This window comes from Sorghum bicolor, chromosome 3 (genome assembly GCF_000003195.3).
Source record: "Sorghum bicolor cultivar BTx623 chromosome 3, Sorghum_bicolor_NCBIv3, whole genome shotgun sequence".
Lineage (NCBI taxonomy): Eukaryota > Viridiplantae > Streptophyta > Magnoliopsida > Poales > Poaceae > Sorghum > Sorghum bicolor.
The window spans coordinates 5,908,903-5,926,152 of NC_012872.2; the positions used below are offsets into that span (position 1 = coordinate 5,908,903).

At 43.2% G+C, this 17,250-nt stretch overlaps 1 protein-coding gene and 1 pseudogene across 2 annotated transcripts; both read right to left on the bottom strand.

Moving 5' to 3' along the window:
- Positions 1,017 to 4,269, bottom strand: LOC8060780 (hydroxycinnamoyltransferase 4). 2 transcript variants are annotated; one of them, XM_021456178.1, is made up of 3 exons: positions 4,133 to 4,269; positions 3,493 to 4,015; positions 1,017 to 2,138 (listed from the first exon to the last, which is right to left on the bottom strand). In XM_021456178.1, the coding sequence occupies exons 2-3, from the start codon at positions 3,931 to 3,933 to the stop codon at positions 1,260 to 1,262; spliced, it is 1,320 nt and encodes a 439-aa protein (XP_021311853.1). In that variant the 5' UTR covers positions 3,934 to 4,015; positions 4,133 to 4,269; the 3' UTR covers positions 1,017 to 1,259. The 2 variants fall into 2 exon arrangements, with proteins under 2 accessions (XP_021311853.1, XP_021311854.1); XM_021456179.1 differs by lacking the exon at positions 4,133 to 4,269 and having other exon boundaries at positions 3,493 to 3,570; positions 3,654 to 3,784.
- LOC8060781 lies at positions 7,335 to 16,550 on the bottom strand (annotated as a pseudogene).

The following is a 17,250-nucleotide window of genomic DNA, read 5'->3' on the forward strand; positions in this document are numbered from 1 at the left end:
ATTTTTTACTATATTTAATGCTTCATGCATGTGCCGCAAGATTCGATGTGATGGGAAATTTTAAAAAATTTTGGTTTTTGGGGTGAACTAAACAAGGCCTTAGGGAGTGGGGTTCCATGTTGGGCCGGGTCCTTGATCTAGTGGTTGATATATATGCACCCTAGGACAGTCATGCATGAAAGGTTCCTTGGCAAGTATTTCTGAGAATCTTCTCAGAGTCAACTAAGAGTTGACGAGAGTTGACCCCTAGTTGACTTAGTTTGATTAGGAGAAATTGATAAGGTTAATTAGTAAATCTAGAGTCCTTGCCCTAATAGAGAGTACTAGGAGCCCTTTGGAGTAGGTATTAGGCGGATTCTTGGTTAAGAGGGCCTATGCTAGGTCATCAAGAAGGTTTTGGAAAAGTTAAAATTTGGAACAAATGTCGGGTTGTCACACTCGGTCTTTGCATGTCCCAAGTCACATGCATGCTTCCACAAAAGTTGAGAAACTGTAAGTCAACTCTTTAAAGAAATCTTATGTCAACTTATATTAGCTGCGAAACTATATTCATGTAGGTGTGGCTTACCAACCTATGATAATTGTAGCCTCTGTTGCTCATGTAGTTGTAGCACATCAAAAGCATGTCAAATTTGGCAACCATATCTGTTTGGCACACTGTGTGCAAGGGACATAACTGACAAAATTATACTGGTCAACATCACCTTTAAGAAAATACTCCCTCCATCCCAAATTATAAGTCATTCCAAGAATCTTAGAGAGTCAAAACATCTCAAGTTTGACCAAATTTATCTGGTAAAATAATAATATTTATGGTGTCAACTTAGTATCATTACATTATTCTACATTCATTATATTTTCATAGTATACCTATTTGATGTTATAAATCTTTGTAATTTTTTCTATAATTTTGGTCCAAGTTAAAATAGTTTGACTCTCCAATATTCTTGGAATGACTTATAATTTGGGATGGAGGGAGTAGTATAATATTGATGGTTGAGCAAAATAAAATGACATTAGCATGTCAAACCATACAACGTTTTTTATATTCCCTTAAATGATAGAATCATGCACAGTTACAGGTATTGCATAGTGTGGTCATATGACATGATATGATATATGCAACTGAACCAGCAGACTGTCCAGGTCGTCGTCCTTCTTTGTCTCTGGCCTTTTATTATCACAAAACCTCATAAGTCAGGCAGGACCTACCGTACCTAGGCCGGTAATCATCGCATGAAGTAGCTAGCAGCAAGCTGCTAGAGCTTTGTGTAAAGTAGCTGCTCTAGTTCCCTTATATTTACAGCCTCCATGCACATGAGCACACGGACGTCGCCGCTGCCAGCACCATCGTCCGCTTTCCCCTCATCGTTCATCAAGTAGACAAACCCCCCACGGCTGTTCTCCGCCAGCGACATCAACTCTGGCTTTCCCCATCCGAAATCTGCATCGTACTGTGGCCTCCCGAACCAGCTGGTAATATGCAGGTCGGTTTGTGGCAAGGTGCCTCGTGGAGGCTGGCTGTCCATCTCGGCCATCTCAAAGTAGTCGATCGCAGAGCGCACCAGCTCATCGTCCATCCGATCAATAGTACTCTTGATGCGACCAGCAACGGATGCCAACGCCTCCGTGGCAATATCTCGTGCCGCGCCGGTGACACCTAGCCAAAACACCGCATTGCCGAAATAGCAGCTTGGGAGGGGCGGCCTCGCTCTTCGCCGGATGTCAACCGGGAACGTGAGGCGCGCTTCGGACTCTGGTGGGGGCCGGCGTGCAACGCACGCGCACTGCCACACGAGAGCGCTTACGGCGCAGAAGGTGCTTGTGCCACCACAGAGGTGCTTCAAGGAGGTGATCTGGTCCTTGGAAATGGTGATGATTTGGATGGCAAGAGGTCCTGATGGGTTGGACAAGGTGTGCTTAGGGTAGAATGTCAAGAGTGCATCCGGATGGACCGTGGGGGGTGACCGCGCGCGGAGTAGGGTACGGTCATGGCAAGGGAGCTCCAGGGTAGCGTGGTCGCCATGCTTGGAGAAGGCCGACCATGTTTGAAAGAAGTGGAATGCACTTAAGGCGTCAACGGCGACATGGTGGAGAGCTGCCCCTAATGCCACCCCTCCACACTTCAAGAAAGTCACCTGCCATCATAAGCACGTCAATTGATATTGATATGTAAAATATATATATGGTTTTATATTTTCTAAAGAAGTAAAGATATGATTTGATATCAAAAGGGTCATTAATTAATTCGTTTTAAATTAAGAGAAATCTAAAACTAGTATCGGTTTTATTCTAAAAATAGTATGTATGGGTTGGTGCATTATTCAGAGTTATTTAGATCTTATTTGTTTCAAATAAATAATTAACATGATTATGTTCAATAAAACAATAGGAACATAAACAAACCAAACTACAAATAAATACATTTATATATAGATTATTGGTATATAAAGTTTTTAGAAAAGGGATACATACTAGTTTTATATTGTCATGGGTTGGTAACCACAGCTAGTAATTAGTGGTTGATGTGTGAGACTATATATGGTGGTTATCACTCAAGACATAAGAAGGTTTATCCTAGTTCGAGCGTCGAGACCTACATCCAGCAAGAGAGTTGTGTCATAGTAGAATGCTTGAGAGAGTTTACAATAGCGAGTAGGAGAGTCAAGAGCTAGATCCTGATGGTGAGTCAAACTGATCTAGGGTTCTACCTCTAAAGGTTTGATCCCTTCTAGAGAATCCCTTGTCCAACCATCTCTAGAGAGCTAGGAGAGTACAAAAAATTGGCTGTAGGTCTTTCTTGGCTATCAAGAAGGCTATCAAAAAGTTGGAGATGTCGTCACGCTCCACTCTGATCTAGGGTTCTTTCTCGGATTTTTTATCTAAGTCTTCGTTTAGTTCCCAAAAAGTTTTGCCAAAAATTTTAAATTCTCCATCACATCGAATCTTTTGGCACATGCATGGAGTATTAAATATAAACGAAAACAAAAACTAATTATACAGTTTACCTGTAATTTGTGAGACGAATCTTTTGAGCCTAGTTAGTCCATAATTGGACAATATTTGTCAAATACAAACGAAAGTGCTATAGTACCCAAAATACCAAAATTTTTCTAAGTCATCTTTCCTCACCCGGAGCCACCAGCTTTGGTCGGTAAGTGTAGCCCCTAAGCCCTGAATGATTGATAGAATCATCCAGGGGGTTAACTATGTTGTGAAGGTGTTTATAAGGGATTTTACATAACCCAAGTCTTAGATATTTGTCACATATTTTGTTGATTTGAAATAATTTATTTATGAATTTAGATAAACCAACTGCTTATTATTTTACAAAATAGAAAATCATCTTTGAAACCAGCAAGACAGGACCAAACTTATCTGGTTTTCATAGTTGGACGTCCGTTATGCGATTTCGTAGTAAATGTTGAAAAACAGATTACCGGTTGAAAATTTTTAAAAACCATGCAAGCAGAGAAAGCAGTGGACGTGGACCTGTACAGCCAACATGATGGACGATGGCTCAATGCGTGGAACAAACAGCCTCCTCTGTTCAGGCGATGGCTTGAATTCCTTGACGTCATGGACAGTGAGATCATCAGCATGAGCGACAACAAAGAGCGCACCTTCGCCGTTACAGCTGATCTCCATCCTACCGTCATCGTCGTTGACGCCGAGGCGGCCGGCGAGGGGGTAGAAGGCCACCAAGGCTCTGGCCATAGCCTCCTTGAGCCTGGCCACGTCGAAGAAATCAGCGGCGCCCGCGGCAGCATCACTGGAGGAGCTGTACAAGTAGATTGTTGAGGTGTGGCCTCTGTTGGCATGCATGAGGTCCAAGGAAGAGAGCCACAGCCCCTGACTCGGTGTCGACTCGCTCGGCGTTACAAATGATGACTCTAGCACCTGCAGCTGCAGCTCAGAATCCATTGATTTCATTTTCTTCTCACACGAACCGTTCGACTGAATTGGACGCACAACCACCAATGGATGATCGGATGTTACTGTTAGCTAGCTGCAGCTGCAAAGGGGGACAAAGAGTGAAGGCTCGAGATCACACACCAACACTGTCCTATGAAAACATACCAGATCAGCCAAACAAACAAGGCTTACAACTGCAATAAGCCAAGAACCTTACCTCAGTTGTGCGATGACAGGAACAGGAGGGCACGGGGAGGAGATTTCGAGACGGCGTGCTCGGGGAGGGAGAAGCACAGGCTGCAGTTGCGGACCTGCGGGGAGGAGGAAATAATGGAGTTGCAGGTATGTGTCGACGTAACGACAGCGGCTCGGGTGGCATTGATGATTTCAATTTATTGTCCAAAACAGAATTTGGACAGCTGCACGTTTACAGCTCAGAGAATGACCTGGACCTTGTTTACTTTCAAATTTTTTTGCAAAATATGAATAGTGACGCTTTCGTTTGTATTTGACAAATATTGTCCAATCATAGACTAACTAGGGTCAAAAGATTCGTTTCGTCAATTTCGACCAAACTGTGCAATTAGTTTTTATTTTCGTCTATATTTAATACTCCATGCAAGCGTCTAAAGATTCGATGTAACGGAGAATCTGAAAAATTTTACAAAATTTTCTGGGAACTAAACAAGGCCCTAATGAATACATCTGTCAGCTCTGCATTAGAAACTTAGAGACCACCTCCCATCTGTTTCAGGAATGCAACTTCTCAAAAATGATCTGGGACAAGGTCAGCACATGGACTGGGGCAGTGGATCTCAAACCGTCTAATTAGGGATGCATAGACGATATGGAACAGTGGTTTGTGAATATGGGGAACAGCAACAGCAATGAAGTGAGAGATGGGATACGCTCCATAGTCATTCTGACTATCTGGGAAATCTACGAAACAACTATGTTTTCAACAATTTCTGCAGCACGCCGAGCCAAGTGCTAAGTACGATCCAGGACGAAGCTAAAGCATGGATACGATCAGGGAACAAAGGCCTACAAGCTCTGCTGCCAACAGTTGTACCTTTAGGGCCTCATCTCTCATGATTAGCACTCTTCTTTCTAAGACCAGCAGGCGCCTCTGCATTTGTAATCTAGTCTGTAATTAGTAGGGGTGTTGTGGCCTCCAGAAACTGCGAGGCCACAAGAACTTGTAAATAGCTCTTGTAATTATTATTCTCTCCACTTATCAATGAAAGCCGGTAACGGATCTTTCGAAAAAACAATCATAGATTAACTAGATTCAAAAATTTGTTTCGCAAATTACAATAAACTATATAATTAGTTATTTTTTTATCTATATTTAATATTATATGAAGATTCGATGTGACGAAAAATCTTAAAAGGCTTTTAGGTTTTAGGTGCAACTAAACAAGGCCTTATCACTTTAGCTACTAAACTGGTAAACAAACTGACTAAAATATAAACAATTAATATAAATTCCAATTTCAGGATCTTAGGCCCTATTTGGTTTGTATCGGTAAATTTTAACTCTCACATAGAATGTTTGAACACATGCATGGAGTACTAAATATAGTCTATTTACGAAACTAAAACACGGGTAGAGAGTAATTTGCGAGACGAATATTTTAAACCTAATTAGTTCATGATTAGACATTAATTGCTAAATAAAATAAAACAATACCTATTAAACTTTAACACATCCTACCAAACAGCCCCTTATGTACATTGGCCATGATTCTGTACAATTTGTTTATTATGTCATATTATAGAATTCATCATATGGTACAATAAAGCCATACAAGAATCAACTTCACTATGCTACAGGAGTAGTAATCTACTCTGTATCCAACTTAACTATGCTACAAGAATCAACTTCTATTTTTCCTTCTATTATAGCATCAACTTCTATTGTAGCATCACAGGTTGATCCATCTCTTCCCCCACCAAATCCGCAACGAACCCTACCAGATTTGCAGCCGGAGGCCATCGTGGGGTGAGGAACAGAGCAAGAGCTGACAGCGGTCGACGTCTTACGGAAAGGAGGCAAGTACCGTCGTGTAGGCGTCAAGGTTTTCATAATTTGCTAGGAGAGCCTCCATTGTGCACGGGTCAATCTTTTTTTTTTTGAGACGTTTTGCACGGGTCAATCGATCTCTGCAGTAAATATAGTACCAGGAGTAGCAGGACTAAATAGAGTGTAACGAGTACTCGTCGACCCAGAAATACCAAAAGTGATGATTCAATTATAATTATTAACTCCGATTGACTCCTAAACACTTTTCTCTAGCATCTGCTCTTGGTGATGTTATTTATATGTTTACTCGCCTAGACGAAGAATTACTGCTTGACCGCTCTGCAATACCCTTATCTACAATAGTTGCTCTAAACTAGTTTCTCTAATATTACTAGAAATAGATAACCTCACATGATACTTTTACATAACCTTGAAATGTGTGCAAGAACTTAACTCTTGATCAAGAGCTAGTTTTTTTTCATTCTTTTATTAAAATATAAAAGAAATGTTTAGAGCTAGCTTAAAAGTAGATTGTTGGAGCTGCTCTTAATTAGGAAGCTGTTAGAAGGGTGTAACATTTATTTTTGTCAGCAGATATACTTTTGACATAATTGCTTATCTGGCCATGCAAAAAATCAATTTATAGTACCTATTAATATCTCCGAGACAACCATGTGCGATCTTGCCCATTCTTCGTGAAGACTCTTGTAATATTGATGTCCCCAACATCATGTTTGAAGTATTATTTTTAGAATAACAAGGACACCACCCATTTCTACTTATATTAGTATGACATTAATTTTTCTCATTGCAACACACAAATATTTGTCTCGTAACAGTAACACAACAGTGACCAACAGTTTATTCGAACAGTGGGTACAAAGTAAATATATAAATAGTGATGAACAGTAGTTGACCACAGTTGCACATAGTACTGAACAGAGCCTGAGAGGCTACCTGTTCGCTCAAGGTTATCAGCCGAATCTACCAACCATTCAACGGTGTTTTTATTTTTCTTTCATAATAAATCAGTCAACAGTACTTTCTACCATGGCTTAGCTAAGCCGGTAATCATCGCAGGAGGTATGACCTCTGGACTAAAGTTTATTCCATATCACATCAAATGTTCTGATGCTAACCAGAAGGAGTAAACATGAGATAATTATAAAACTAATTGTACATGACTAGATTAATTAACGAGATGAATCTATTAACCCTAATTAATTCATGTTTGGAATAGTGCTTTTTCCTGTAGCACCACATTGTCAAATCATGAGCTAATTAGACTTAATATATTCGTCTTGTAAATTAGTCTCAATCTGTGAAATTAGTTTTATAATTAATCTATATTTACTATTCTAAATTAGTGTCCAAATATCCGATGTGACGAAAACTAAAGTTTAGTTCTTGGAACCAAACACCCAAGCAACCACTGTAGCTCCTTCATATTTACAGCCTCCATGCACATGACCACTCGGATGTCACTGCTGCCACCAACATCGTGTGTTGTCCCCTCATTGTTCATCAAGCACACGCAGCCGCCACTGCCATGCTCAGCCAGCGACATCAACTGCGGCTTCCCCCATCCAAAATCCGCATCGTAGTGTGGTCTGCCAAACCAGCTAACAATATATAGATCTGTCTGTGGCAAGGTGCCCTTTGGAGGCCGACTGCCAATCTGCGCCATCTCAAAGTAGTCGATCGCGGATCGCACCAGCTCTTCATCCATCCGATCGATGACGCCTTTGATGCGGCCAGCGATGGATCCCAACGCTTCCTTTGCAATGTCTCGTGCCGTGCTCGTGACATCTAGCCTGAACACTGCATTGCCAAAGTAATGGTTGGGGAGGGGTGGCCTCATTCTGCGTCGGAGGTCGATCGGGAACGAGAGGCACACTTTAGAATCCGGTACAAGTCGGCGTGCAATGCACGTGCACTGCCACACGAGAGCACTCACGACGCAGAAGGTGCTCATCATGCCACCACATCGGTGCTTTAAGGAAGCGATTTGGGCCCTAGAAATGGTGAAGACTTTGGTGGCAAGAGGTCCCGACGGGTTGGAGAAGATGAGCTTAGGGTGCAACGTCAAGAGTGCATCGGGGTGGACTATGGGTGGGGATCGGACCGTGCATGGAGTAGGCTACGGTCATGGCACGGGAGCTCCATGACAGCGTGGTCACCATGCGTGGAGAAGGCCGACCATGTTTGAAAGAAGTGGAATGCGCTTGAGGCATCGCTAGAGATATGGTGGAGAGCTGTCCCCAATGCCACCCCTCCACACTTCAAGAAAGTCACCTGCCACAATAAGCATGTGAATTGACATATACATACTCCCTCGGTATCAAAATAATTGATGTATTATGATCATAGAAAGGTCAAATAAAATAAAATCACTATTAACTATTACCATTCTAAATTATAGGGCATTTTGACTTTTCTAAAAACACTGTTTTTCAATGCACTTGAATATATATAGTCTAAATATATAATAAAAAATATATCTAAAAAAGCCAAAACATCTTATAATTTAGAACAGAAAGAATATTATATACTATTACTTGCTAAAAGAATCAATATACTCTCAAAGGCACTTTGAATACAAATTCATTCATACGAGTTTCATGTTGTGAATAATTGTTGGTCAAAATTTATATAATTTTGCTTTTTTTTGAAATATGATTATCCTTCCGGAACGGAGGAAGTACCTAGTGCAGTAGTGCTATGCGACATCAAGTTCTACACTTGTTGGAATTGTAAAGTAAGATTTTCAACTTACAGATTACTCAGTTTGATTTCAAACCCTGATTTATAAAAACGGGTAACGAACACCCTCTAATTGTCCGCAGAAATTTGGTCCCACTGGCTATTTTAAAGGTACTTTTCTAGTTTCTAACAAATAAAAATCTGATTGATCAATAGACATTCAAACTTAATTTATTTTAATTTAGAAAATATGAAACTTAATTTTCTTATAAAAATGTTATGTATCTATTGGGGCTCTATCTACAGTTTTTTACTCTTATTTGGGTTAAATAAATAAGGAGCACAACTACGAGCAATAAAGCAAACAGGAACATAAATAGACCAGCTCCAATCAACTATATATATAGATAATAGATAGGTATATAATTTTTTTTAGGAAATAAAAGTACATACTAGATTCACATTTCTGGGTTTGAAATAAATTATTTGTGATAGATAGTGAACCAAATTTTGTTATTTTTACAAAACAGAAAACTAAAATTGCCCGATTTCGATAGTTGGAGGGCGTCCTTTACCTGGTTTGATAGTTTAAGGTTGAAAATCATCAGACTAGCTAGCGTGTGTAAGTTATTAAAGGTCGTCGAAAAATATGCTCTACATACATATACCCTATTGGGAAGCATGGAAGCAGAGAGAGCAAGAAGGGTGAACCTGTATGGCCATTATGATGGACGACGACGACGGCTCAATACGTGGAACAAGCAGGTTCCTTAGCTCAGGCGATGGCTTGAATGCCTTGACCTCGTCGGTGGTGAGGTCCGGCGCCCGAGCGACGACAAAGAGTGCATCTTCGTCGTTACAGGTGATCTCCATCCTACCGTCGCTGCTGACGCCGAGGCGGCCAGCAAGCGGGTAGAAGGCCACCAAGGCCTTAGCCATGGCCTCCTTGAGCCTGGCCACGTTGAAGAAATCAGCCATGGCACCATCGCTAGAGCTGTTGTGGTGGTACAGGTAGATTATCGGGACATGGCCTTGTTAGGATGATCTCAGGCCCAGCCCAACGGCTGGGGCCTCTTACCCCCTGGATCGCGCCCTGATCGGGGGCGCCCAACCGATCCATGGTTGGTGGGCCCCCGACGCGCTGCGCTATATAAACAGGAGTGGGGGCCGCAGGCACACTAACCAAAGTTCGTCGTGCATACACCCCACTCGACAAAACCCTAGGCCTTCCGATCGGCAGTGCGCAGTGGCGTCGGGAAGCACCACCGCGCCGCCTCCGTTCTACTCCTACCACGCCGTCGTCGGTCAGTGCCGGTGGAGGCCCGAAGGACGACGTGATCTACATCGGCGCAGCACCAACACCCACGCCATGGACGTCTCCGGATCTGCTCCTTCCGCCAACGACGGTCGAAACCCTAAACTCCTCAATTGTAATAGATCTAGTGTATGCACATATATATATGTCACTGCATGTATTGTTTTTATCCCGAAACCCTGTTTATTCTATTGCTAGTAGATCCTGTAGATCTATCAATGGTATCAGCCGATCTAGTAATAGATCGGGGTTTTTCGGGATTTACCCAGCAAGAACAGCAAGTAGAAGGAGAGGTTTTTTCGAATTCCTAACCCTAGCGCTCAGATCCAAAACCCCAACCCTAGCACGAGAACCAGATCAGGGAAGGGGATTTCAAAACCCTAACCCTAAACAGCAAGGGGAAGGAGTACCCTTACCTGGGACTCACCTATCACGACCTCGTCTCCGGCCGTTTCTCCATGGCGGGCGGGGCGCACAAGCAAGCCAAGGACCGAGCTCAGGGCACCGCACACGAAACCGCTCGACGGCGGTGCGCTCCGCACAGGACGAGCGCACGCACCGGCGAGGGGACCCGTGGCGGCGCCGGTTATCCCCTCCGGCCGCTGCGGCGGCCCTGCTGCTGACTGCGCGCGGCGCGGGCTGGAGTGGAAGAGCGAGAAGAGAGAGAGGGCAACGGCGGTGGCCCTGCTGCTGGGCACGGTGCCGGCGGCGGCGGCTCCCTGTTGTCCACGCGCAGAGAGAAGAGAAGCAAGGAAGAGCGCCGGCGGCGGCTCTGTCCCTGTGCTGGAGAGGGAACGAAGAAGAAAGAAACTAGGGTTTGGGAGAGTAAGTGGCGGCCAGCAGGTTTTATCCCAGCGATTTTTTCGTTGAACCGTTGGATTGAGATCAACGGCCAGGATGGCACTGGGCCATTTTCGGCCCAGGCGGGATGGCGATTTCCCGGCCCAGGCCCAGGTTGCGGCCTGGGCGCGGGGGGCGCCTGTGCGCGGGTCGGCCATGGGCCGTTTTCACCTAACTGGGCCGCGAAAATCCAGTCAGCGAAGGAGAAAAAAAAAAAAAAAAAAAAAAACAGGCAGCCCTGGGCACTGCGTTGCGCACTGCTGGGCCGAAAGTGGCCGTGGGCCATTGTGTTCGCCCTGGTCCAACAAGCACAGAAATTCTTTTGTTATATTCGATTTGATTTTCAGAAGCATTTAAAATATTCGTTTTGCTCAGTTTTAAATTCTATTTAATTTGCACCAACGTGTATATTAATTAGAAAGCACAGTCAGCTAGTTATGCTTCTGAAAATAGCAAGTAAATTAATGTTTTTCCGCTGCGCAAGTTATTATTTCGTTCTCATATTAAATTGAACCAACGAGATATTTAATTTGAGACATGAGTTTTAAAGCCCAGTATTTTTGTGATATTGTTATTTTTTGACCAACGTTAATAATAACAATATTGCAAATTTCAAGTTCTATTTTTATGCTTTTATTCTATTCTGCCCAACGGTGATTAGAATTTATGTACAGAGTTAATTTTTTGTATATCTTGATTTTGACCAACGTTAAATTAAGTTATGCAATTAATTTTCCTAGATGTTGATGTTCTCACTATTTTCTCATATTTAATTTCAGACCAAGCACTCAATGCGATGCACTTCATTAGTGCAATCCCAAAGCTGACGGGGCAGAACTATGTTCTGTGGCGCGAGGAACTTGATGCAGCTCTAGCACTTGCTGAGATAGATTTGGCTCTTCAGGAGCCAAAGCCCACTGAGCCAGAGGAGCCCGAAAGGGCTCAGAATGAGACCGATGAAGCTTTTGCTAATCGGAAGCGAGACTTTGCTCCCATCAGAGCAAAGTATGATCTTGAGAAGTACAAGTGGGAAAAGTCAAACCGCAAGTGCAAGATTGTCATCAAGAAAACCATCACAGAGGGCCTAAGAGGTGCAATCCCAGAATGTGACACTGCAAAAGAATACCTTGAGAAAGTGAAGAATCAGTTTACTGGTTCCACCAAAGCTCATGCTTCCACCCTGATCCAGAAACTCACTAACATGAGGTTCACAGGGGGGAGTGTGAGAGAGCACATTCTGAGCATGAGCACCATGGCAGCCAAGTTAGAGAAGCTAAAGATGCCCCTCGCTGATGGTTTCCTCATTCACCTAGCTCTAAACTCACTTCCTAAAGAGTATGAGACATTTGTTGTTAACTACAACACACAGCCAGAGGAGTGGGATTTAGAGAAGGTGATTGCTATGTGTGTGCAAGAGGAAGAAAGGCTCAAGAATGCAAATGGTGGTTCTGTGAACTTTGTGAAAGGAAAGAACAAGAAGCCATTCTACAACAAGAAAGCTCCAGATGCCTCCACCTCCCAGAACAAGGGAGGAAGCACTTCACAGCCTAAAGCACACCCAAAGCAAGACAACCAGCACAGGCAGGAGGACCCGGATCGCTGTAGATGGTGTAATGAGACAGGGCATTGGAAGCATGACTGCCCTAAGTTCATGAAACATTGCCTAGTGAAAGGTGAGGACATTATAACTTTTGTTGATGAATCCTTATATCTAAGTTATGCTAGATCCACATGGTGGATTGACTCAGGTGCAACTGTTCATGTTGCAAACTCTTTGCAGGGATTCAGTGGAGGGAGAACCCTTCAAAGAGGAGAAAGACAGATTAAGGTGGCCACTGGTGTTGAAGCTGAAGTTCAAGCTATAGGAAATTTATCCCTAGATTTAGCTAGTGGTTTCACCCTTGAGTTGCATGATGTTCTTTATGTTCCCTCTTTAGCTAGAAATTTAATTTCAGTTTCATGTTTGTCAGACTATGGTTTTGATTGCCATTTCAGCAAGAATGATTGTAAGCTACAGTTAAATAATAAATGTGTGGGTCTTGCCTTCCGACAAGACAAACTTTATTTATTATCTTTGTCTGAGAATGTGAATGCTGAATGTAATAATGCTGAGAATGCAATACCCGCAGATGCTAGCAAGAAAAGAAAGAGAATTGATTCCTCATCGAAATTATGGCACTGTCGTTTAGGCCATATTTCGAGGGGGAGAATAGAACGCTTAGTCAAAGAATCAATCCTCCCACCATTAGAACTCTCAGAGTTAGAGCAATGCGTAGATTGCATTAAAGGCAAGTTAGTAAAGAACATAAAGAAAGGCGCTAAACGAAGCATGGGAGTACTAGAATTGATCCACACAGACATCTGTGGACCTTTTCCAGTGACATCTGTGGATGGTTTTGATTCCTTCATCACATTCACAGATGACTACTCTCGTTTTGGATACATCTATCCAATCAAAGAACGCTCAGAAGCTTTAGACAAATTTAAGATATTCAAGGCTGAGGTTGAAAACCAACTAGACAGAAAAATCAAAGTAGTAAGATCTGACCGTGGGGGGGAGTACTACGGTCGACATACCCCTTATGGACAAGTTCCTGGACCTTTTGCAAGGTTCTTACAGGAAAATGGCATAGTAGCCCAGTATTCAATGCCAGGGGACCCACAGCAGAATGGAGTAGCAGAAAGGCGTAACCGTACTCTAATGGATATGGTGCGCAGCATGATGAGCTATTCCACTCTGCCACTGAGTTTGTGGATGGAGGCCTTAAAAACCGCCATTCATATTCTCAACAGAGTTCCAAGCAAGTCAGTACTTAAAACCCCGTATGAGTTGTGGACCGGCAGGAAACCCTCAGTCAACCATCTGCGTGTCTGGGGGAGCCCCGCTGAAGCAAAAGTGTTTAACCCAAACATAGGAAAGCTAGACCCCAAAACAGTAAGTTGTCATTTCATTGGCTATCCAGAAAAGTCGAAAGGTTATCGTTTCTACTGCCCTGGTAGACATACCAAGTTTGTGGAAACGAGACACGCTAGTTTTCTAGAAGATCAGATGATCAGGGGGAGCAAGGCAGCGCGAGAAATTAACCTTGAAGAGAAGCGGGTGTTCGTGCCCATTCCCATGGTGCAAGAACCCTACTTTACGCTGCCTGTTGTTGTTGGATCTACACCAGTAGTGACAACACCTGCTGCTTTTTCGCCTATGGCCAATTTGGAACCTGTCCCTCAGGAGCCGAATGAACCCATAGTCGAAGAACAACAGCCCCAACAAGAGCAACCTCAAGAAGAAATGCCAGTAGCAGAAACTTCTGGCAGACCTCAAAGAGCAAGAAAGTCTCCTATTCCAGATGACTATATAGTCTATGAATGCGAAGAAGTTCAGATGGAGGATGAACCCACTTCATTTGAAGAAGCCATGAGGAGCACCGAAGCATCTAAGTGGCAAGAAGCCATGGAAGATGAATTAAAGTCTATGAGTACCAATAAAGTTTGGGACCTAGAGAACATTCCTGAAGGAGCCAAAACAGTAGGCTGCAAATGGGTCTACAAGGTGAAACGTGACTCCAAAGGGAACATAGAAAGGTACAAAGCAAGACTGGTAGCCAAGGGTTTTACTCAGCGAGAAGGGATAGATTATAATGAAACATTCTCTCCCGTCTCGAGCAAGGACTCTTTTAGAATCATAATGGCCCTAGTGGCACATTTTGATCTAGAATTGCATCAAATGGATGTGAAGACAGCTTTCCTCAATGGGGATCTAGAAGAAAGAGTATACATGGCACAACCGAAAGGTTTTGTTGTGACAGGCAAAGAAAGAATGGGCTGTCGCCTGAAGAAATCCATTTATGGATTAAAGCAAGCATCCAGGCAGTGGTATTTAAAGTTTGATAAGACAATCAGAAAGTTTGGGTTTAAGGAGAACGTTGAGGACAATTGCGTATATGCAAAGTTTAAGAATGGGAAATACATTTTCCTAGTACTGTATGTAGATGACATTCTACTAGCCAGTAGTGATGTCACTCTACTGCAGGAAACCAAGAGATTTTTATCCTCAAATTTTGATATGAAAGATTTAGGTGAAGCTTCTTTTGTCTTGGGCATAAAGATTCACCGAGATAGAAGTCGAGGGGTATTGGGATTGTCCCAAGAGGCATATATAGAGAAAATATTGAAGAAATTCAATATGCATAAGTGTAGACCTTCACCTGCTCCTATTGTAAAAGGAGACAAGTATGGGGAACATCAATGTCCCAAGAGCAAGTTCGAGCGCGATCGCATGCAAGCCGTTCCATACGCTTCAGCTGTCGGAAGCTTACAGTATGCTCAAGTGTGCACACGCCCAGACCTGGCTTTTGTGACCGGGTTACTTGGTAGATATCAAAGTAATCCAGGTATGGAACACTGGAATCTAGTAAAGAAAGTCTTAAGGTACTTGCAAGGCACGAAAGGGCTCATGTTAACCTATAGAAGATCTGATGACCTACAAATAGTAGGGTATTCAGATTCTGATTACGCGGGAGATGATAGAAAGTCTACCTCGGGGTATATATTCACTCTCGCGCAAGGAGCCATATCATGGAAGAGCTCAAAACAAACAATAGTCACTGCATCGTCCACAATGTATGCTGAGTTTATTGCTTGTTATGAGGCATCAGGACAGGTGAATTGGCTTAAGAAATTTATACCCAGTTTAAAGGTGGTCGACAGCATCGATAAACCACTAAAGTTGTATTGTGACAACGAGCCAGCAGTGTTGTATGCTCACAACAATAAGTCAAGCAATGCAGCCAAGCACATTGACATAAAATATTATGTTGTCAAGGATAAAATCCGGGATCACGTCATAAGTCTTGAACATATAAGCACAGAAAAGATGCTAGCGGATCCGCTTACCAAAGGCTTACCGCCCAACGTGTTCAGAGAACATGTAGCCGGCATGGGTTTAAGGGAAAGCCTGTGATTCCTGGATAGTAAGGGGCCCAAGGCGAGAATTCATCTCTAAATAGAAAAGTGTTTGTGGCTGTCTAATCTAGCAGTGATAACTGTCAAGATGAAGCATGCTCAATACACTGATTTGTGATGGGGTGAGTTGACAAAGCGAGATAGCACAGTTGAGATCAAGGGGGAGAATGTTAGGATGATCTCAGGCCCAGCCCAACGGCTGGGGCCTCTTACCCCCTGGATCGCGCCCTGATCGGGGGCGCCCAACCGATCCATGGTTGGTGGGCCCCCGACGCGCTGCGCTATATAAACAGGAGTGGGGGCCGCAGGCACGCTAACCAAAGTTCGTCGTGCATACACCCCACTCGACAAAACCCTAGGCCTTCCGATCGGCAGTGCGCAGTGGCGTCGGGAAGCACCACCGCGCCGCCTCCGTTCTACTCCTACCACGCCGTCGTCGGTCAGTGCCGGTGGAGGCCCGAAGGACGACGTGATCTACATCGGCGCAGCACCAACACCCACGCCATGGACGTCTCCGGATCTGCTCCTTCCGCCAACGACGGTCGAAACCCTAAACTCCTCAATTGTAATAGATCTAGTGTATGCACATATATATATGTCACTGCATGTATTGTTTTTATCCCGAAACCCTGTTTATTCTATTGCTAGTAGATCCTGTAGATCTATCAGGCCTTTGTTGGCCTGCACCAGGTCCAAGGAAGAGAGCCAGAGCTCCTTGCGTGGCGTCGGCTCGCTGGGCGCTATGAATGATGACTCTAGCACCTGCACCTTGGCATCCATCGTCGATCCCATTGTTTGCTTCTCACGTACTGTACGCGCAACGAGCGAAGTGATTTTGCAGCTGCAAGGGACAGAGAGTGAATGCTTGAGATCACATGCACTGAGGTTTGTTTAGTTGGATCTTTCAGCTAAAGTTTGGCCCGGGTGACTAAACATGGCAGAATTATAAAGTTGATTACATAAACTGTAACTAATTCTGAGACGAATATATTAAGCTTAATTAATCCATAATTAGTGTATGTTTACTATAATATTACCTGGACAAATCATTGAATAATTAGGTTTAGTAGATTCGTCTCGCAAATTAGTCTTCATGCATATAATTAGATTTATAGTTAGTCTATATTTAATACTTCTAATTATATGACAGGGACTAGATTTTAGTCCTGCTAGAGATCCAAACCCTTGTATTCTCACACACAAAGACTGTCATTTCATAAAAATAGTATGGCGACCTATAAAGTACAGTACAGTAAATTACAGCACACAGCTAGAGTTTCTGATGTACTACTAGCTAGATAGATTTCTATAGATACATAGGAGTACATGGGGTAAATATTACACGGCAAATTAGTAAAACTATATACAGGCCCTGTTTGGTTCCACCAACTAAATTTTAGCTAGCTAAACTTTAGTCACTTTAGTAGCTAAAGTTCCAAACACATTGACTAAAAGGGGCTAAAATAGTTTACTTCCATTAGTCACCCAAGAG